Here is a 21,311-nt window from a genome sequence, read left to right on the forward strand (position 1 = left end):
ACAATAAAGTGAATTGAGAAGGCTTGTCGTTGTTTAGTTCCACTTTCTTTGAATAGCAGAAACAAACAGCTTATTGAGGAAAGAATTTTGTTTTTGGGATGAATTCATCTGTAAAAACTGATGCAAATTAATTTAACTTTAGTTATGCTTGGTATGTATCCTTCTCTAGTCGCATACTACGGCTTTTTTGTGTCTCTCTTATGGAGAGTGGCACATTTGTGTGACAGCACACTAGAGAGTCATGGTTCCCCCATTTCAGGGGGGACAAGAGCGTGCTAAAGCTTCAGTCTGGCCCCAGGCCTGGGTTCCTTCCCATTGAAATGAAGGGGACAGCTTATGCAAACTTAAGTCTTATTGCAGCATAGGGCCGGGCTGTGGTCAGGGCATCGATTCACCTCTGGGCATTTGGAACCATTTATGTGTCCAGCAGGTTAGATGTAGCCTGAAATATTTTCTGGAGAAGCCTTTTTCCTAAAAACCTCCAAAGCCATCCTTTCAACTTTGGCAGCCAAGCTTTCATAAATATGAAGATAACCAGCTCCCTTCTCTGTTCCCTCACAGGCATGTGCTTTGCACAGCTTATTGCATTGGTTGGTATATAGTTGGTATATTTGGGTATGTTACTTTACAGAGACCGTTTTGATCTCGTCACTTCCCATGGACTGAAAATGCCAGGGAAGTTGCTTAATTTTCCAGCTGCTCTACTTTCCTATGCACAACTCCCTATCCCATAGTAATGTTGTAAAATTAAATTACTTGGTGATGTTAAAACATTCTGAAGGTTTAAAGTATTGTAAAAGTGATTAGTAATGCTGGTTTACATTATTTCAGGAGTCCTGCAGAGCAATATATGACTTTTCTCTTTTTATTAATGACACCACCAATTTCCTTTGTCTTGTTAAGTATTAATAAATACTCTTACCACTGTATATTGTTTACTCTTATTTGAAAGGATTAGTCATTCTGAAGTCCCTTCAAGGAAAAAGCTAAGGTATTCAAAATATTTTTGCGGCAATCAGGCAATAATAACAAAATATCAAGGGCTTTTGTGACTAACTGCTGAAGATTCATTCTTTTCCTGTGAGACAACTTTTTGAGTACATTTAGAACAGTTAGAATTCTTTCTTCTTTATACATGTTAGATTCTACCTTTATTTATTTTACCTTAGTTTTGGTTTTCCAGGTGTGTTTTAGGCTTAACAAGAAATGACAGCAAACATAATAAATTTAATGAAAGTTAAATATAGATAAGTTGGAAATTCATCATGCTGTCATTTGTGGATTTTGGGCCATGTTGCTCATCAACCTGGAAAAATTTACAGGAAAGGGATAACTTACAAGAAAATTGTGCAGGTTCCTAATGAGTTTCTCACAGCATGTATCAAAATAATAAATCTTGGTGGTTTTGTTGACTGTCTTTCCTCCTCCTCTTCCTTCTGTTCCTCACCGTAATCCCAACAGCAACCTCTGTAACCCCAGTAATTCCTTATTGACTGTGTTAGTTCTTACTGTGTCTTTCTCAGAAGGTAAGAGGAGAGTTTGTACAACTGCTCTGTCTGTGTAATCTCCCCCACTTCATGTGAAGGAGGGGCCACAGATTCTGGAAGGATTTTGCAAAAACAGGAGGAACATGAGTCTTCCAATATTTGACAAGACTAAATTTATATGCAGTGGGATGAACTGGGAAGGAATTGTTCTCTTATCCTTTGAAGTTTCCACAGTGTGTGTTAGTAATTAGATCTTCCTAAATAATGCTCTATGTGCTAGAGCATTTGTCAAGTTAAATCACAAGGTGTTTAAGTAGCAGCTCTTCATCTAAAACAATATTGAGGAACACATGGTTTCAGTTTCTGAAAAGTAAAGCCAGGAAGCATCTATGGATATCAGTGGGGATGTTTGTGGTGTCGTGATATTTCTAATTAGGGGCAGTAAAAGCTAACCGTCTCATTCAAATCTTATGCTTCTAGATAAGAAAACTTGTAACAGTTTTTTGTCTGTTTGTTTGTTTTTGTTTTTTTTTTTTTTTTTTTCTCTGAGACAGACTCTGAGTGGATATCTATTTCTGCTTTCATAACAACATCTCACTAGAAGTGTCTAAATTATCTTGGGCAATCAACGTTAAACAGATTTCTACTCTTGAAAAATCAATAATTTGATTATTTCATAGAAGACTCTCCTGAATGTTATTACTCTAAATATGAAATTTAAATATCCATTTCTAAATTTGTCTAAATTTGTCACAAATACTAGTACTTTTTACTCATTTTATCAAAAGGCAGAAAGCTGGCTGATTTTCCTCAGAAGAGTTAATATCTTCTATAGAGTTATGAATAAATATCATGCTAGTAGTCCTGAGAATTCCTGATGCATTATTATTATTTTATATTTTTAAAGGCTATTAAAAGTTAAAGGATTTAATGAACAGTTGTATTTCTATCCATACATTAGTTATGGGCATGCAGAAAGAATGAGATAAATGTGTATGTTTTCCCACTTTATAAGTTCTTTCTTTTCTCTGATTGTTTTGTATCATTGAAGTCACATGGCATTTAAGATGGATTTTGGATACAATATTGGAAAATTAATTTTCCACTATAGTGTCAAATGAATTGGAATTTCTTTTCAGGCAGTTACATGTTGAGATTTAGCGCTGAAGGGTCCACGGTCTTACTCTTCTTTTCCATTGTAACACTTTCTAAACAAAAGCTATAAATCATGCCAAACAATTAAGGCATCTGGCTCTTTCAAAAATCTTGGTTAAAGGGAACATCTTAAATATTCTGATTAAAATCAGCTCATGACTGCCTGGAAACCTGACTAGGAAGCTAGATACCTTCTTTTTTTTTCCCTCTCCCAAGAAGTTAGTTTACCTGTTGTTATATCACTCATTACTGCTAACTCATTTTTCCTTTGTTAATTAACACCTCAGAACACCAGAAAATTGTATGGTAGTTGTTTTTGTAAGTATGCATGGATGGGGTCTGTAATGGATTTTCAAACTTTCTTTACTTCTGAGCTCAGTGGAGACTGAGGTGACATCACTTATGTCAGTGCTGATTCACCTCTCTCCCTAAAATCTACCAGAAGGATGAGAGATGCCATTCACATTTGACAAGTATGTCCTGTTGAGCCAGAGGACTGCTGAAGCTGAGCAGATCTCAGCTATTTCTCTCAGAATGCCCTAACAATTGCCCTAGCCCATAATCTTTTTCTGGTGTTCTTTTTGAAGTAACGGCTGTTCATAATCTGAGGGGGAAAAACTCTTTCTATGGCCAGTCTCAACCACTGCAGTTAATTTATAGCAAATTCAAAAGCATTTTATACCTGCTTAAAAAGCAAGGATGGACTAAATTGAATTCATGACATCACAGATTATTGAATAATAATCCACCGCATACACAGGAAGAAAACATTTCTATTTATTTTTATATTAGTCATAAAGACTCCAGATGTGTGTTTGTAAGGCCACACCGCTCCTCTGTTTCTACACATTAAACTTTAAGCAAATAATTAAAAATATTTATGAAATACAATTATTCAGGGGTAAAAAGTCTGTACTAGCCAATGAGACCATAAAATCATGATTAAATATATGTATGTATATGTAAGACATACGTAATATTATCTTGCCCATCATCTTAAAATTCCTTTTTATTCTTGTTTGTCATATGGATCTGAAATATATGTATCATAGATTTAAGAGGTTGTACCAAGTTCTTTTAATATAAAAAATACTAATTGTCAAGACAGTTGTGCTACGTTGAGGTGATATTGATGTGTCTGTATTGACTAATTTCAAATAAGGCACTTTAGGCAAAGGCTTACATGTTTTCTACACTGCAATGACTATGTATCTGAGAGAGAAACCACATTAAATGAACAATGGTTCACATAATGTCATACATCAATGAATGACAATGGTTTGGGCTTCTTTAAATTTCAGTTCCAAGACAGATGCTGCCACTGTATGTCAGGTGTTTCATGTATCTCTATTAAGGAAAACTGTAGGGACCTAAAATGCAATGTTTTATTATTTGCTGTTTACAAGATAAAGATTTTACTTTAATTATATAAGCCTGTCTGTATTGCAACATGTCTATATAATTAAAATTACCACAAATATCATAGTCTAAAATAGCCTTGAAGTTAAACCTCCCCTTCTTTTTTCCTTTCCCCTTACCTTGCCTTTTTTGGCCACTTTTGTCAGTGTTTTAAAAACACCTTTTCAAAAATTTATTGTCATCATTACCCAGAGAATGGCCTGTTATGATGCTGAACTTAATTGTACATTGAGCACTGTTATAGGTAACTCCCACACTCTCAACATTTCTTTTAACCGCATGTTTCTATACAAATGAGGAGTTGTCACCTCCCCCAAAGTGCTAAACCAGGTAATGCTTGAAGAACAACCCAAAAGAAAAACAAGTTCATTATTGTTTTTTTTCTGTCAGACATGTCAGCTCAGTACTTGGCAGTCAAGGTCACTCACTGTAACTGTGATACCAACAATACTCTTTTTGTTTTCTATAATTTTTAACAGAATAAATACTTTGTTGCTATGAAAATGCTATAAATATTCAGCTGTAGATAAAATTCCAATCCATTGTAATCTGTCTGCGCCGTGCAAAGATAAAGTGGAAAAAGAAAGTCTCTGTTCATTTACTGTGGAAAAAATACAGTGTATCTATACATTCATTATCTAACCTACTGCTCTTATGTAGCTTAGAGCCAGAAATTGCTATTTGATACTGATTTCATTGCAGCGCCAAAATCTTAGATCTAATTATATCCATTTCTTCTACCAAACAAAATGTTAAGGGTGTGGTGGTTTTTGTTGTTGTTTGTTTTTTTGTTTTTGTTTGTTTAGTTTAGTTTGGTTTTTTTAATTCCTATAGAGAACTCCATGAGCAAAACCAATTATGATTCTAAGTTTATAGCTTGCATTTTAAGGTACTACACATTGTATAAGTATTTGTTATTTCTTTCATGGCAGCGCCTTTTGGCTTAATTTTGCTTGTAAGGCATTCTGGCTTATTGTAGTTTTTAGAAGTTCCATGGCAGTTTTGTGAATGCTTCTGCAAAGCTTCTCTCAGATGTGGGCATCAGCATAGCAGAAAATGTCAATATGTTTAGTTTAGCTATTGACTGCCACTGTGAGCCTGGCAATGCATGCAAGTTGAGCTTTCAGTACTGGGCACGGGTTTGAAAGTAAAGCAATTGGATAATTTGTGATCTGAGGGAAAGGAGGGCTGCAGAAAAGGACGGCGAGACAAAGCAACAGTCAGGAAGGACTCTGTTGCGTGGAAAGGCCAGAAGTGGAGATAGGACTGCTGTGGTTTGCCCAATCTCGAGGAGAGATTGCTCTTAGCTCCATTTGACAGGGTTGATTGTAACCTATAAAATAACTTGTTTTCCCCTGGGACACCACAACAGCATGTCCAGCTCTGTGCTGAACAGCGCTATGGTGTGACATTTTCTCTTCCCAACATGTATGTCAGGCTCTGCTTTGCATGGGAAAAAAGTTTCGACTGACAGGCTCTTGGTGACTGTTCAGGCAGGTTACCGGTACTGCAGGGTACATGCAGGAGTGTGTAGCCTGAGGGATAGATATGGCATTATCTGCTGTAAACAGACAATTAGGGCATTGTACTTTTATTTAGAAATCATTTTCCTGTCACAATGTCCTTCACTAAGAGACACTGAAGGACTGATACTGTAAACCCTTTACGGCTTTTTGGATTTCTGGAACTGAGTAAGAAACAAAGATAATGAAAAGAAAATCATGGAATAGATTATTTAGCAGAGATTTAAGGTTGAGGGTCTTGTGCTCAGAAATGCCCTTGGCAGAGGAGAATCGCTGAGGCAGTGAAGAGCAGAATGAATGACAATGTTATAAATATTAAATATAAAAAGCATACAGATATCCAGAAGACTGTGATATATACAATCATATTACCATGCAAGAAACACAAACAAAATCTTTGGGGTGGGGGATATGTTTGTTTGCTTTTTAAAAAGCTAGACAGCCAGATGAAGCGGAAAATTATTTGGTGCATTAATTTTGTGGATTGCTTTAGTCTTCTGAACCAATGGGAAAAAATTACTAAAAAAATCTTTTTTCCCCAATAAAAAATGAAACTTGAGAATCTTAAAAATACACTGTTAAGAAGTTAAAAAAAAAAAACAAAAACAAACAACAACCAACCAAACAAAAAATGCACAATGTGCCAAGGTAAGGTTGTAGGCGGCTTATAAGTAAACATGAAATGTTAGCTACAAAACAAATAAAAATATTCTATATATATTTTTAGTAGCCTTCTTTCATCTTCCTCTAGTAATAGAGTCTTTACTCCAGCTTTGTTAGAGACACCATGGCTCATAAATATTCATAGTTTTAAAGAAATTACATAGATTTTGTCAATATTGAGTTTGTTAATGAAAATTACCCAGTTAATTAACTAAACGGCATTCTAAACTGAACTTATATGAAACTCTTTCTTACACTGATTGTTTTTTGTGAAGAAATGATGCATAAAAATTAACTTTTCCCCTTTCCATTTTCAATCATTCTTTTGTACATGCTCTAGGGACAGGGATTCTAAGCAGATAAAATTTTCTGAATACTGGATTTAAGAACTGCTGTTTTATGCAATCATCCTGCTAGTATTATGGAAGCATCAGTTATGATTTATCAATTAGTGTGGATCAAAGCTTGCATTTTATATTTGTTATGAGTTTAGTTATTTCTTTATTATCCAAGTCCTGGCTTGGACAACATAAAACCATGGGTTTAGTCCAGTCATGCTGTGAGGTGATTGTAGTGTAGTCACCTGTCTCCTTTTTTCCTAATATTTGTATTTTTGCAGAAATTGAATAGTAAAGCAGAAGCTACTGCTTCTTTTACAATCAGTAAGGAAAGAAATTAATACAGAAAGCTATACATTCTTCATTTTTCTGTATACAAGTAGTAGTGATTTTTTTCAAATCTGACACCTCCAGTTGTTAGAAGCCCAGTTTCATGAAGTGCTTTGTATATTAGAGAGACCCTCCCAACATCAACAGTCTTCACAGGTACCCTACAACATATTTTGACTCATATTCATTGCAGTTTATCGTAATTTATCATGTTATGCATATCAAGAAAGCTAAATTTTAATTCACTGTCAGTTTCATCAAAAAGTGCTGCTCTGTTATTAAGAGCTTGGTAAGACAGCTAGCAAGAGAAAGGCATACCTATCTAATATTGGGGGAAAAAAAACCCATAGATTTCCACTGCTGTTAAAGTATAATCATTTGGGATTTATTTTCTCTTCATTAGGAAAATTCTCCATATTTTTTCACAAATGACATGTTGAAGAGATGCATTTCCTCATCTATATTCCCAAGCAGATAGGTAATAACTTCATTATTGTCTCTTTGGTCATTTCAGGTAAATAGGACATTACCTTGACATTAACTTGTGATAGGGAAGGGAAATATTAAAAATCAGTCATTAGTCACCTGAAATATAATGTATGCAAGTTATTTCAGTTGCTTTCCTTACTTTTATCAGGTGGCAGCTGCTGATAATGGCAGTGGTGCTTACTAGTAATAAAATTTATCAAGATCATTCATTTGCAATAACATTTCCTGACCTCCCCCATTGCTAAGTCTTTCTGACTTACTGCCAATACCTAATTAGTTTCAACTTTTTCGTTTTGAGCATTGTTCCTGAGTTACAGGATTGAACTGTAACTCCATATCTTTTTTTTTTTTTTTTTTTATATTGATACTGCTTTAATTGATTCTACTTTCTGGATATTCATAAGGAATTATACAGAAAGGTGCACAGAATATTATTTTACATCAGGTGACTTACTTCATACAACTTCTTCTTCCCTTTATACTTACTGTCATCATGAGTTGGTATTCCTTTCCAACTGCTCAGCTAATTCATCCCATAGTACATGCACATGTGTATAGACTGAAAAAAAACTGTCAAAAGCTAAAGTAGGAAATAGCAGTGGAAAACTTGAGTATGTGAAATGATCAAGGAGATCTATACTGGCAGGCTGAGCCTATGTATTGTTTTGGACCAAAACAAATGGGGTGGGGATGGAAAGAACATAACAGTGCATCATTTAGGCTTTTTGTGCCGGAAGATCATCCAAGACATGAGGTATGGATGGAACAGAAACAAGCAATGCAAGTAATTTTAGAATTCATAAGGAGAAGAAATGAAACTATTTAGATAAAGGTCTAGACTTTGATAATATGTAATTATTCAAATTTCACAGAGTATTCTCATGTTTTGAGAGATGTTGTTATCATTTCTATGATGGTAGTTTATTTGTGGCATTTTAGTATTCTAATAGAAAGAGCAAAAATTGTAATACATAAAATTAAATAAGTGGAAATGGTTTGACAGTTTGCGATTAGAATAAAACTAAGTATTGTGAAGACCAGTGGCAGTTCGTAAAATTAGGATCTTTTACTGTTTCCCAATTTAGAGCTTAAATCTTTTCTATTATTCCATTACTAAGCTTCCAATTAATCTAACTTAATTAACACTTGAACTAAAGAACAAAATTTTTGCTGCATCACATGTGTTGGAATTAATGTTTTGACACAAATCAGAATTTTTTCTTTGAAGGAATAATCCATCCTTTTGCTGTCCTTTGCACTTGCGATTTTTTTTTCCTTTGGTTGCAAATCAAGTAATGTTTTCAATGTTGATCTGCTACCAAAAAAAAGGCAAAGCTTTATTTGAACAGAAAGGACTAAACTAGATTTTTAGAAAGATGTTCCAAATGAATTAGTTCTTTCCTGCATGTTTCGGTTTTTGCACTTTGTCTTCCTTGACAACTTTAATCAGGCCTGTGTTCAGTCTTAGGCAGATCTGGGCGGAAGCATCTCACAGGTTTCCCTGTTTTCATTCTTCTGCAGGTGTTGCCTTATACCTGCTTTACCTATTGGTCTTCACCCTTAGAAAAGAACATCAGCCCTCCTCTAATAAAACCTAACAGTCTTTCTTAAATAGGAAAGAGAGATACGAGATACTAAAGGGGATGAAACTGGGTAGACACTAGATGTGATCACTGAGATAACAAATGAACAAAGGCAGGATGAGGGAAGAAGGGGGCCAAAAGCAAAAATGTCAAAAAGAGAATTGAAGTGGGACACAGGTCATGACTCACCATCCCTGTAGGCATCCAGGAACTCTTAGAGGCAGCCCAGACACAGCAGGGCAGTGGGATGGCTGTAAGTCCCACCTGCATCAGATCCCACCTCAGGGGTGGAACTCCTGGAGCTGTGGATAACAGACATGGAAGACCGTAAGTAAAAACCTAGGGAAGATTCTGGAGGGCCCCATCTCCTTCTGACCTCCCTGACACAGAAAGGGCATAAATTTAGATGCCCAGTCTTCATGGCTGTGTCCATTACTCCATGGAGGTTTTCCCAAATTATGCTCCAGACTTCCAGAATTAGCTCAGGAAACAAGCTGTCCCCCAAGAGGGGGGATGAGCAAACAAAATCCCTGGGAGCTAGAATCTAAGAATCTGTTCACATAACACCTTACCTGGATCTTAAAAGGGATTGCCTTTGTAAATGCTTACTGATGCTTATCTCTAACCATAACCTTCCAAGTGCGAGGAAAGTCCTTTATTTATTTACTTGCTGTTGTTTTTATCTCTGTGGTAAAAGAAGATGACATTAAATTTCTATATATAATGAATTGCTTTATGTTGACCTAGATTCTTTTTCATTTCTGTATTAAAAATATTGTAATCATATGTTGTCGAGGGTTAAGATTGCGGGGTGACGATAAAACCCTGGCAGATGTATTGTTAACCCCCTCTTCCCCCGCCCCCCCCACTTCCCCCTCCCTCTTCCCCCTTTCCACTAAGGAGAGGCGATTGGGAGGAAAAGAAGGGCAGAGTGAAGAGAGTTGGAAAAAATTAAAGATGTTTTACTAATACTACTAATAGGAATAGAGAAAATAATACAAAATATACAAAACCAATCTTGAAAGTCTCAGCAACTGCAGAGCCGGCAACCAAAGTCCTGGATTAGACTCTGCAGCCAATCGGAGCTGGATTCAGTCTCTCACTAGGCCTCAGTTTGCAGGGATGACTAGCAAGGTCCTCTTCTAATGTCGGCCATAAGCAGAAGGGAAAAGGAAAAGCCAACGAGATCCTCGTGATCTCCCACTTTTATATGAAGTATTCACGTGAATGGAATGTTATACACAGTCGGTCAGTTTCTTGCTCACTTGCTTCTCGTCGCCCCTCTCGCGAAATGTCCATCCGTGCTTATCAATAAGTTTGCATTCCATTACTAGGTTTACAAAAACATGTGTCTGGTTCTCCAGGAAAATGCAGTTAATATGAAGGCTTTAGCTGACAGGAAAAAATTCACTAAAAGAGAAACTTGTTTTTAGCAAAACCAGGACATATGTTTGTTCTATAATTTAGTGCAGGAGACAACTTGTAAGAGAAGGATGGATTTACTTATATCACAATTTACCTCTTACTGTAGGTGGGATTTGTTTTTCTTTCTTTTCTTGTGTGATTATTTTTGAACACAGTAGGTTGAAGTACAGTCTTTCACCACATCTAGTATTTAATCTGTTTTTCTGGATTGAACATACCTTAGTATATAACTGCTTACTCTCCCTACCCCCAGCCCTCCAACTTTACAAATGTTTCTTTCCCTGTCTGGTGGTAGGCCTAATATGCTTGATTAATGTTGATTGGAAGCAGATTAATTTAAATTTCAAATCTTCAGAAGTCAGCTTGGATTTTTGTCTGCCTATGATTACCTATTTACTTTCAGTAGTATTTTTGTGGAACTTGTTTACATTAATATTAAAGCTACTAAACATTGGAGATTGAAATTCAAAAATTGTTAAGAAAGATGAAACTAATCTGCTGTGAAATTAGGCCCAGGTCTGCACAGATATTGAGTTAACACGTAAGGGAAATGAATGGATTTTTTTTTCTTTTATATCTGAGACCATTCTGGAAAAGCAAAGCTTTTGTTGTATTAAACAAGATTAGGAAGATAGAAAAAAATTATTTGTCTCACTGGTCAGTTTTTTTTTAAATAGGATATTATGGGGTGGCTGTGGCGAACAATGGAGATAATTTAACATATGGCAAATCAACTTCTTGCATTACAAACATCACTTAAGTAAGGTCTAATATATCGTATGCAGAGATGTTACTTTAATATCAAGAAATCAGTACTTTCAAACCAAATTTGTAAAGAAATGTGTGTCATGGGACAGTTACGTTCTTCTAATTCTCTCAGCTGCTGGTTGGTAGGCTTTGGTTTTGGTGGTTTTGGTTTTGGTTGGTTGGTTGGTTTTGTGTTTGTTTTTTTTGTGGGTTTGTTTTTTGGGTTTGTTTTTGTAACCTTCATTGCTTTCATGTCTTCAATGGGTTTAGATTTATTGTCTTCAGTAAAATACCATCATTATGGATTAGAAGTTAGTACACAGCAGTTATGCTTCTGTAGCTGGACACTATTATATTACTGCTTCCATTAATGCTGTTTACAGGATATTCATATTTTATTACATCTATTAGAACATCATGATCTGCTAATTTTAAGAGGGTCGCTTTAGTAAAATTGTGCTCTTAAAAACAACTAGCATTGGGAAAAATCATTATTCTTGATGGAAAACTAACTATATTTCTTGGCTTATTTTAATAATTAACTGTCATTTTTATTTTCCCTGCCCAGGCCCTGTATTTGCTGTTGTAATTTTTTTTTTTTTTTTTTTTTACTTTTTTAAGTACAGATGGTTTCTCCTCTAGCATACATTTACAATGTTGCCCATGGTGTAGTATAGTGACACCTCACATCTCTAGCTATAGAAAACAATCTGGGGAGGACAGCATGGAGCTTTGTGTTGGCTTATTTATTTCCAACCTGTTCCTATATTTACTCCAAGTGATTCAGTGCTGTTGGATTTGAACTATGCCATTCACTGATTCTTAATTTCTAGGATTGTTGGCACAGAAGAATGTGCTTAGTTAAAAATCTGACTGCTTTGAATGCGAATCAGGGAACCAAGTGGTCCAATCAGTATTGGTGATATATTTATTCATTATTTTTCTTCACTGTACATGTCTGCTCATGCATATTTGAATTCAACTGGCAACTATAAACACCTCATAAGAAAATGTATGCTTATATAACCTGGATTCAAGAGGTCAAGAAAGGTTAGATATCATTCAAATGATAAATATCTTATTTTCACTATCACTTTACCTGAATAAAATTAAAACTTTATAAAAACAGTTTCATATACTGGAATAACATTTTTTTTTTCTTATGTACTATGAGTGGAATTTGTGGAACAACAAGAAGCCTGATGATATTGGTTTTGTTTGTTTTCTTTTGTGAGGTGGAAGTTTTTCTCTGTGGGTTTTTTGTTTTCATTAGGAAAGAGTGTGTTTTGACTGATTAACAAGATACATACTGTAATAATTTGATGAGTCTACTCATTTCTTCTCTTCCTCCTACCGGTGTATAAAAATTGTATTTTAACACTTATATAAAGTATATATATGTGTAGTGTTAAATTGCTTTATGTTACTTTTTTTTTTCACCAAAAAAATGGCTTCTGATATTTTTTTCAGGTGTCCAAAGGTCTTCCAGAGAAACAAAAAGAAATAGAGATTCTGTTAAAGGATTTTGTTGAACTTGATCAACAACTTAATCAGGTGATATTGTGGGTAACGCCTGTCAAGAACCAGCTGGAGCTTTATAACAAAGTGGGTCAGCCGGGAGCTTTTGATATTAAGGTAAAATGTATTCCATTTTAAAAAAGGATCAGGATACTTAGTGGTCAAAAAGTCAGTTGTAGAATCAGCTGTATGATTCGTATTAATAATATAGCTTTGAGACAGAAGTCAGCAATAATCCTCAGAAGTTCTATGAATTAAGGAAAACTTTATTTTCCATAAGTGGTTTCCAGTGATAGGACAGTTTAGAACCGATGGTTCCAAGGTAAAATATAAATATGATATATTATTTTTGTCATATCATATCCATGAAAAAATAGACCCCAACATTGGTAGAGCAAATAATTTTAATACAAAGCTAACTAAAATTCCAGTAACAGTGTTGGGCCATTTATGCTATTTCATTCAAGTTAATATGACTGTCAAGATCAGAATAATTAGGGCCATATAATTATTCTCAGTGCAAGAAAGATATCTAACTGCACACATAACATTCCAGTAGTCAATAAAGCTGATTGTCTTGTAATTGTGATTAAAAATTTGTAATCTGATCCTTGATATTTAATTAGTCATTAAAAAATGCCTGTATATGGAGTGGGTGCGGTCAGAGAAATTAAGGATGAGAAATACTGATTAGAATCAACTGGCCTGGTGGCTGTTTACTCAGACCTTTTGGCATTGCTTTTTCTGTCTAGGCATATATGAGCTTATCTTCACATAAACTGGAGAAATTTTTAAAATACAATAGCTTATTGAAATCCATGAAATTTCTTTGGTTTGTACTTGCTGAGCATCTTTTTCACTTAGATGAATATTAAACAGAACACACCGTTTTGTATTGATTTTGATGATGCAATTTTCATGAAAAATGAAACAATTGTAAATATTTAAACCTTTTTTTGCCTTGCATGAAACGGAATGATTCCTGCTTCTGAAGATGTGTGAATTTGTTGAGTACTTTTATTAACTTAGTGTCTTTTAAGGAACTATTTTTAACGCCAAAACTCTTTATGTCATACAATCCCATTATATAAAACAGTCAATCTCACATCCTGTTGCAGTCCTATAATTGACAGACTGAGTTCAACAATAGTATTAATTCCCTTTTTAAAAGATAAAATTAATATAGCTCTTTGGATATGTCTGTATACATACTGAATGAGTGATGGAATTTCGCTTTCAAGAAAATTATCGATCTTTATTTCCTGTATTTTAACAAAAAATTTTCATTGATTTATCTTTCCTTTGCTTATATGTTTCCATTCTGTTTCCTTTATTTCTAGAATAATGACACTATTGGAGTTTATATAAAATAAAAGCAGGGCTAAATTGCTGCAAGTTATAAGTGTATTGCTTTTCATACTGCTTGTGAAAGAAATATTGTCTTTGGCTCTTTCGGTCCTCTTATGGTGATGTGATAAGAACATTTCTGAATAACTGTTGAAAGAACAGAAAAAAAAAATAATCTGTAGTCCTGAAGTGGTGAGAGGAAATCATATATGTCGAGAGAGGTGAGGGAACAACTAAGAACTCCAAAGAAAGGCAAATATATTTTCTCTCTGGGAAAGATCCTACCATATTTATTTCATGGTTAAATTTAGATCACTTAGATTGACCAGTTTTGATTTAAGATGTAATAGCTAGTTGTTTATACTGTTGTAAGGACTGTGAGCACATGAAGCGTGTTAACTTTTATCTGCCTCTTATGTATCTGCATTGTCTCTAAAAGATGTAGGTTTAACATCTTAAAAGCTTTTTGCCTGATGGCTTACCCAGACTATAATTTTCAAGGAGAGAATCTCTTAAATTAAAGACTCTTTATTAATTATCTCTGAAGGCAAATCAGGTTCTTATAACTTTTTCAAGGTTAAGAATAAACATAGTAAGAGGTTTGAGACTGTGAATCATAACAAAACACACAGCAAAAGAGAGTAGATGTTATTTAGAAAAGCTGCCTATTTTTGACAATATTACATATTATACTCAACTTCAACCCCAGATTTCATATCCATTCTAACATGCTGTCTGTGTTGATTAGGTCAAGCATGTGAATACATGTGCTCTTGAATCATTGTTGATGTGATTATGATGTTTATGTGTATTTTTAAATTACTATCCACATGACAGCATGACTCAGGAAACCCTCACATATATATGACAATATAATTTGTATTTGTAATTTTCTTAACCATTGTTTAGAGTCCACAGTGCCATGGTTAGAACCCAGGTCTTCATTTAGGCACCATAAATTTTAGTGTTAGTTTCTAAAATCCCAAGTAGGATTTAATAACTCACTCATTTCTCATTTAATAAATAAGAGAAAGGATTCTCTATTCCCAGGGTTTAAAAAACAACTGTAGCACTATTTGCTTTGCTCATGTTATTAATCCTTAATTACAGTTTTCTTCTGTAAACAAAGATTAAGAGAATAAAGTCCAAATAAAAAAAAAAACATTAAAATGCATATTTGCAAGCTACCAGTCTGAAGTATTGAGACATAACTTATTTATTTGTAGGTGTTGAATATTTTTTTTTTTTACCACATTGATATAATCTCTCTTCTTAATAATAGCATAATACAGACTGCTGCTGTGAAATACCTATGTATATTGGATAGGGAAGGCAGAAAATCCGCATCTTCAAGAATCTGTTGACTCTACTGCTGCTTGTGACCACTGGAACACTTCTGGGTTTGCAATGTACCTTCAATGTAGCTTCTCATGCAGCTAAAATATATTTCATATTGTGTCTAAAAGTCTTTGGACTTTTCTAGTTTTCCAAGCTAACAGTACGAAATCTGTAGATTTGCTCTTTGACCTGGAGTTATTCTCATTCTGATAGCTATTTTGCATGATTTAGTATTTATCCTTCACAAACTTTGATGAAATCAGCATGAATTTCCTTATTTTACAAAATGGTACAAAGAAAATACTACAAAAATTGTCTACATTATAACATATAAAAAGATAGAAATACTTAACACTGCAATTTTGTTTACAGCACATCTTCTGCCAGCACTGATGTCCAGGTTATTGGTGTTGTAGCCATAGCCATTGGATATAGACATGTCAGGAGACACCTTCTGTGTGGACATATTGAAATTCAGCTCTTACTTTGTGGTTGTTTTTTACACGCCAATACTTTGTTTTTTATCAGTAATTCTCTCAGTACTGGTAACATATGGCTAGAGTGAAGCCCACTTTCTTAATCCTGCTTTCAGTTATGTTGAGTGACATTTTTCACTCTGTAAATAAAAATCCAGAGCTAAAGATGTGCATTTTGTAACTCCTTAGCATTCAAATTTAATGGTTTTGCTGGTCATATTGTCCTAGTTCTTAGTGACATGAGTAAACCTGAATCCTAAGAAGTCATGGATGCTTTGCAACTGTTAATGCAACCATATCCTCCCAGTGCTAAGCTGTGGTCCCGCAGGACAACATGGATAATATGCGATGAGATTTTTGATGTAAGGAAGTTTTATTTAGCCTTTTCAGATCTGTCTGGATGTGGTTCCAAAGAGCAGCAGCTCCACGTCTGCCTTGTTTGGTGGCCTCTCTGAGCATAGCTTTGCTTCTTTCAAATCTGTGGCATTTTCACAGTATTTTGAGATATATTTTCCATGGTACCTTGGCAATTCTTTAGGCTAGAAATGTATGGAGAGGAGGATATCCATCTAACAGTAGCAGATACTAGACTAACATCAAAGCAAGCTGCCTAGCAGTTACTGAGGTGCAGACATGAACGAAATTCTAAGGTGGTCTTTACTTTTCTCTTTAACCTAGACATCATTGACCAACATTCTGTCAAATATACTTTTTGTGATAAACATTAAGATAAACAAGAGTCTCTAAAATGAGCCATCATATACTGTTGGAATATGACATTTTTATATGAAAGACCTGTTCTAGCTATTGCATGATATATGGCAAACCTGCAGCTGACTTTGAACAGGCAACTATTTGTCATCTCTCAGAAATGTGCATAGAATTAGTACGGTTAGTTCAATTTGAGGTCAGCAGATACTGCTCTGATCATCCAGTCAGACCTGCTCTATGAAGTAATGCTTTCAGTTGTCTGAATTATTTCCTACTTGAACTGCAACACACCTTTCTCGAAAGGAAACCAACCACAAGAAGACTGGTTTCTAATTTCCAGATATGGACAGTCCTCACATCCTGTGGTAAATTACTTCAACAGTTGAGTTAAAAACCTGCACATTTTTCCTCAACTGAGTTCATTCAGTTCTGTCTTTCTGTCATTGCTTTGTTTACCAAATTAGAGAGAGCTCCAGTATTGCATTCATAGGCAGTAATGAAGTTTTCTTCTAAACTCTGTTAACCATCGTTACTGTTGTTCTAATTCAGATAAGAAAGCAAATACAGAGTGTCTAATGAGTATCACTTCAAAAAGTAATTATTGTTACGGTCAAAGCAATTATTTTTGTGGTCCTGATAATAAAGTGGTTATCTTTAATCACAAGGTTATTGTGGCTAAGTTAGCTAATCAGAGTCTAAGTAAGTGGCAAATGTTGCTATAATGGAAGGTATAGTTGCTTCTGCATTGCTTCTGTAATGGAATATTTAAGGACCTACATGAGCACTTTGAAATGTATTTATTCTGATCCAGCCATCCAACTTTAATATACTTAAACCATTTAGGGATATGCTATTCTGAACATGTGGTTATAGACCTATACTTTACACTTTGAAACAGCTTTGCCTACGGCATCAACAATCTATGGAGCTCCAGAATTATGGCTAAAGGAACTTGTGTGAGCACTGACCTTTATTTTCTCCTACTAACTGTTCTGCTGAGATTTATTTACTGCACCTGCAAGAAAAAGAATAAGGGGAATCCTGGAAGGGAGGATAACAAGTGATGCTTCACTAGTTGTTTGACAGCTTAAGAAAATACCTTCAGTCTAACTTTTTATCCTGATTTCTCTCAATTTATTTTTCCTCTAAATATTTATTTCCTCATAGTCCTGTTTAATCCCAAGTCTATATATGATAGAACCCCAAGTCCTTCAGAATTTTGATTCACTGTTGCTTACCACAGGAACCCCAGAAGGCTTTAAAGAATTGTTAGATTCAGAAGTCAAGTATCAGTCTAAGAGAACTAAAATAGTAGGGCTTTCTTAAATATATAAATATCAAAGTGGCTGGATAAGACAAAACAGAAGTAAAAGCTTTCCTATCACAACCTACTGCAACTGTGACTAAGATAAAATTAACATTCTGCAATCTGTTACAGTCGGATTGCACTTTTAAAATGTAATCTGTGTAACATTTGTGTAGTGCTAAGGCTTTAAAGAAATACCTTTGGCAGGAGTTAAAGGTTTTTTACAGTCAAAAGCCAAACCACTTATATCCAAAATCTACATGTGTGTACACATGTGTACACAAGTTTTATTGTGTTGTGACATAGTCAACAAGAAATAATTAGCTAAAATAACTTTTAGAAACCCAAATATGTAAAGAATTGCAAGTATATTATCTAGTAAGGGAGAGATAAGTAAGCGTCAAATTAGGCTAGTGTTAATATGTTTCTACTTAATGCTATTTTTTAGCCGGTACTACAGATTATTTGCTTTGGTATTTACTTTTTGAAATCTGTGGGTCAGTATTTTTATAAAGATAAGCATCTAAGACTTCTGTAAAATTTAACTTCACAGATTTCTTCAGTCCTGCTCAATTAGCATAATAAACATGCTGATTCTTCTTTTTCTTTTGTGTCCAGAAGTGCAGTCCAGAGAAAACCACCTTTGTTAAGCAAGAAAACAAATAGCTAGTACTTTTGATATATGATAAATATTAGTCTACTGAAACACTTTTCAAATATTATTATTTAACTCAGTAGCCTTATTCACAATAGAAAATACCACTAACTGGTTGTCGATTACTACTAGCTCATTGTAGGTTATAATCTACAAAATTTTGTCAGTTTTAACACAGCTGGAGTAGTGCCAAACTGATTGCAGGAAGAAAGATGTGGAAAAGAAAGAGCAAAAATCAAATTTATATGAGTTTGTAGAATTTTGTTTTACTGCCTATATATTTCATCACAAGAATTTTTCTCTCTTGTGCATAAGTTCCCCATAAACAGTCTCTTTTCCAAGAATTCACTTTTTGGTACTCCTTGAAATAGAAAAAAATGTGGTGAGTAACAAAATCTAACCTGTGTTGGTAGGAACATTTCGCATCTCTTGTCAAAATCGTTATTTGTAGGATGTTGTGACTGCTGGGTTTTGCTTGTGTAATTACCATTAAGGTGTCTCTAGTTATGTAATTGGAGTGTGATTTTGCAATTTTTGGCCACAGAATGGAATCTCTAGCTGTGGTGTGCCGGGTCATTGCCACCACTACATACAGCTTTGAGCAATCATTCAGAAACCCATATAGCTGTACAAGCAAATTGCATAAAGAAAAAATGGGCTGGAAAGGTCCCTTATGAATGGAATCTAAAAATGAAAATATGTTTACAGCCTAGTAACCTGAAAATACAAATTAACACTTGTTAAGAAAATGGTAAGTAAATGCATATAAGTAAATTCTGTGTTTAAACACCCAACAAAGTAATCTTGAAAATAATTTCATGAGGTGCATTTTAGCTCTGATTCCCACACAGTACTTCTAGTGTAACAAACAGCACTTCAGTGAGGGAATACTAGAAGTTACCAGCTCATATTGCACAAAAATAAGTAAGAAAAACATTTTATTTTCTTGGTTACCTATGAAAACTGGTTGAATAGTGGATTTTTTTAAAAAAATTCCCAGGCTATCTCCTCTCAAGTGAATTTCAGGTTGAAAATATTTCTCCTGAGTTTCTTTATGTTAACTGAGTTTAAGTACATTTTTTAAAGGAAATGCCAAAACACATAGCTTGCAGTACTTTGAAAAAACAAATACAAAAAATTCAGAGTATTTTAATCTTTTATTTAAACGTTTGTCTAAAGAGCAAATATAAATTATTTCAAAATAGCGTTATTTCTTCATCCGAGGAACTAATACAGAGTTGCAGCCAGAATTGTATAACTAGAACTTAATGTTGAGCAGAATGCTGTAATTTCGTTTTCACGTTGTCTTTTTGAACTTGTCTGATTCAGTGCATAAATATATTATTCTGAGAATTGTTACCTTTTGTGCATAACCCTGTGAAAACAAAGTCTGCTTACCAGAGGTGAGCAGCTAAAGGTAGTAGAGCACTTCAGGACAAATGCCTTTGGCCTGTTCTGGATCTCTTGGTAAGCTAGAGATTCACTGGTCATATGTGAAAGACCTTGATAACAGTTGGCCAGATGGACAGTGAGTGTCTGGTAAAAATCCTTTTTGATGGAATCTCTTTGCCTGAATTTCACCCCCTTAATTTTCAACAGTGAGCTGTGATCTGCACTGTGGCTAACATGATCTGTTAGGCATACAGGTCTTGTGATTGTAGTTTCATGGCTAAGGTTTTGTTAAATTCTGTGGTTTAAGTGCTGTTTCACCTTCTAAGTTATCTATTATATTCTCAAAATCTACACTTAGATTTTGATTGTAGAATAAATATTTTGAAATCAGTCAAAGAATCCATTAACTAGTTTGGATCAAAGTGTGTGTAAAACAGCATATTTTCTTCTCTGCATACATACATACATACATACATACATACACTGAATACATTTTTCTGGGGTTTATTTGCATATAATACTTTACTTCCACAAATTCTTTGCCATTGCAATGATTTACTTTTTGGGGTCAAGTGGCTTGAGATACTGAGTCTAATTCCAGTTCCCCCGCTGTTATAGGAGGAACTGGAGGTGCTCTTTTCCAACCTGAAGAGACAATGCTATCCTACACATTCTAAAAATGTCTGTTGATGTGCTCCTTACTTCTTCAGGAGAGCTCAGGTTGTGCTGGGTGGAATGAAGGTTATGGGGAGAAGAGAGTGTGGAGGGGAGCTGGGAAGTAGTAGTGCCTGCTCCTCTGCCTCCTAAAAGCCCTAGGGGTCACCATACTTCCTCTGACCATAGGAGGAGGTTAAAGCTGCACATCCTCTGAATTTCTCTGAGTCTTTGTTCAAGCACTGCTATTTGCCCTGGAAGACACTTTTCCAGGAGGATTGTGGGAGACTCAAGTGATTATAAATTATGAGGACACAGAGCGGATGAATAGAAATGTGAGTGCTTGCACTTTCAGGAATGAATGGAGAAATGACGCTCTGAACAGGGAAAGAGTTGACAAAACGCAGAAATTCCTGATCCCACTTCTAGCTCACTGAAATCCTTCTAAACTCTTCCAAATCTTCTTCTCTAGACAATATTAAAACCCACTTTATGCTTTTCATCCACCTTGCCTCCAAATCATCTTGCAATCTCACTGGTCCTTTCCCCCTGCTCGCTCAGTGGGAGTTTACCTTCTGGGTCGTCACTCACCCCTTCTGTACTCCTCTATAACTGACTTTTCAAAGGTTTACACAACCTTGATTTTTGCCTACACTGCTAAAGAAGCTTTGAAGTGTCTCTTGGTGTAGTATTAATACCTATTTACCGTCTATGGTGATCACTTGCCATATATTTAAAATAACATATTGTGTTCA

At 35.0% G+C, this 21,311-nt stretch overlaps 1 protein-coding gene across 24 annotated transcripts in view; it reads left to right on the forward strand.

Annotated features, from left to right (window-relative positions):
• DMD (dystrophin) overlaps positions 1-21,311 on the forward strand; it is a 1,272,535-nt gene that overhangs the window by 865,093 nt on the left and 386,131 nt on the right. For all 24 annotated transcript variants that reach the window (XM_065049958.1, XM_065049956.1, XM_065049960.1 and 21 more), the window contains one exon: positions 12,630-12,794. In XM_065049958.1, the coding sequence (XP_064906030.1) occupies positions 12,630-12,794 (165 nt within the window). The remainder of the gene's footprint in view (positions 1-12,629; positions 12,795-21,311) is intronic.

The sequence above is a fragment of the Columba livia genome, chromosome 1, assembly GCF_036013475.1.
Source record: "Columba livia isolate bColLiv1 breed racing homer chromosome 1, bColLiv1.pat.W.v2, whole genome shotgun sequence".
NCBI lineage: Eukaryota > Metazoa > Chordata > Aves > Columbiformes > Columbidae > Columba > Columba livia.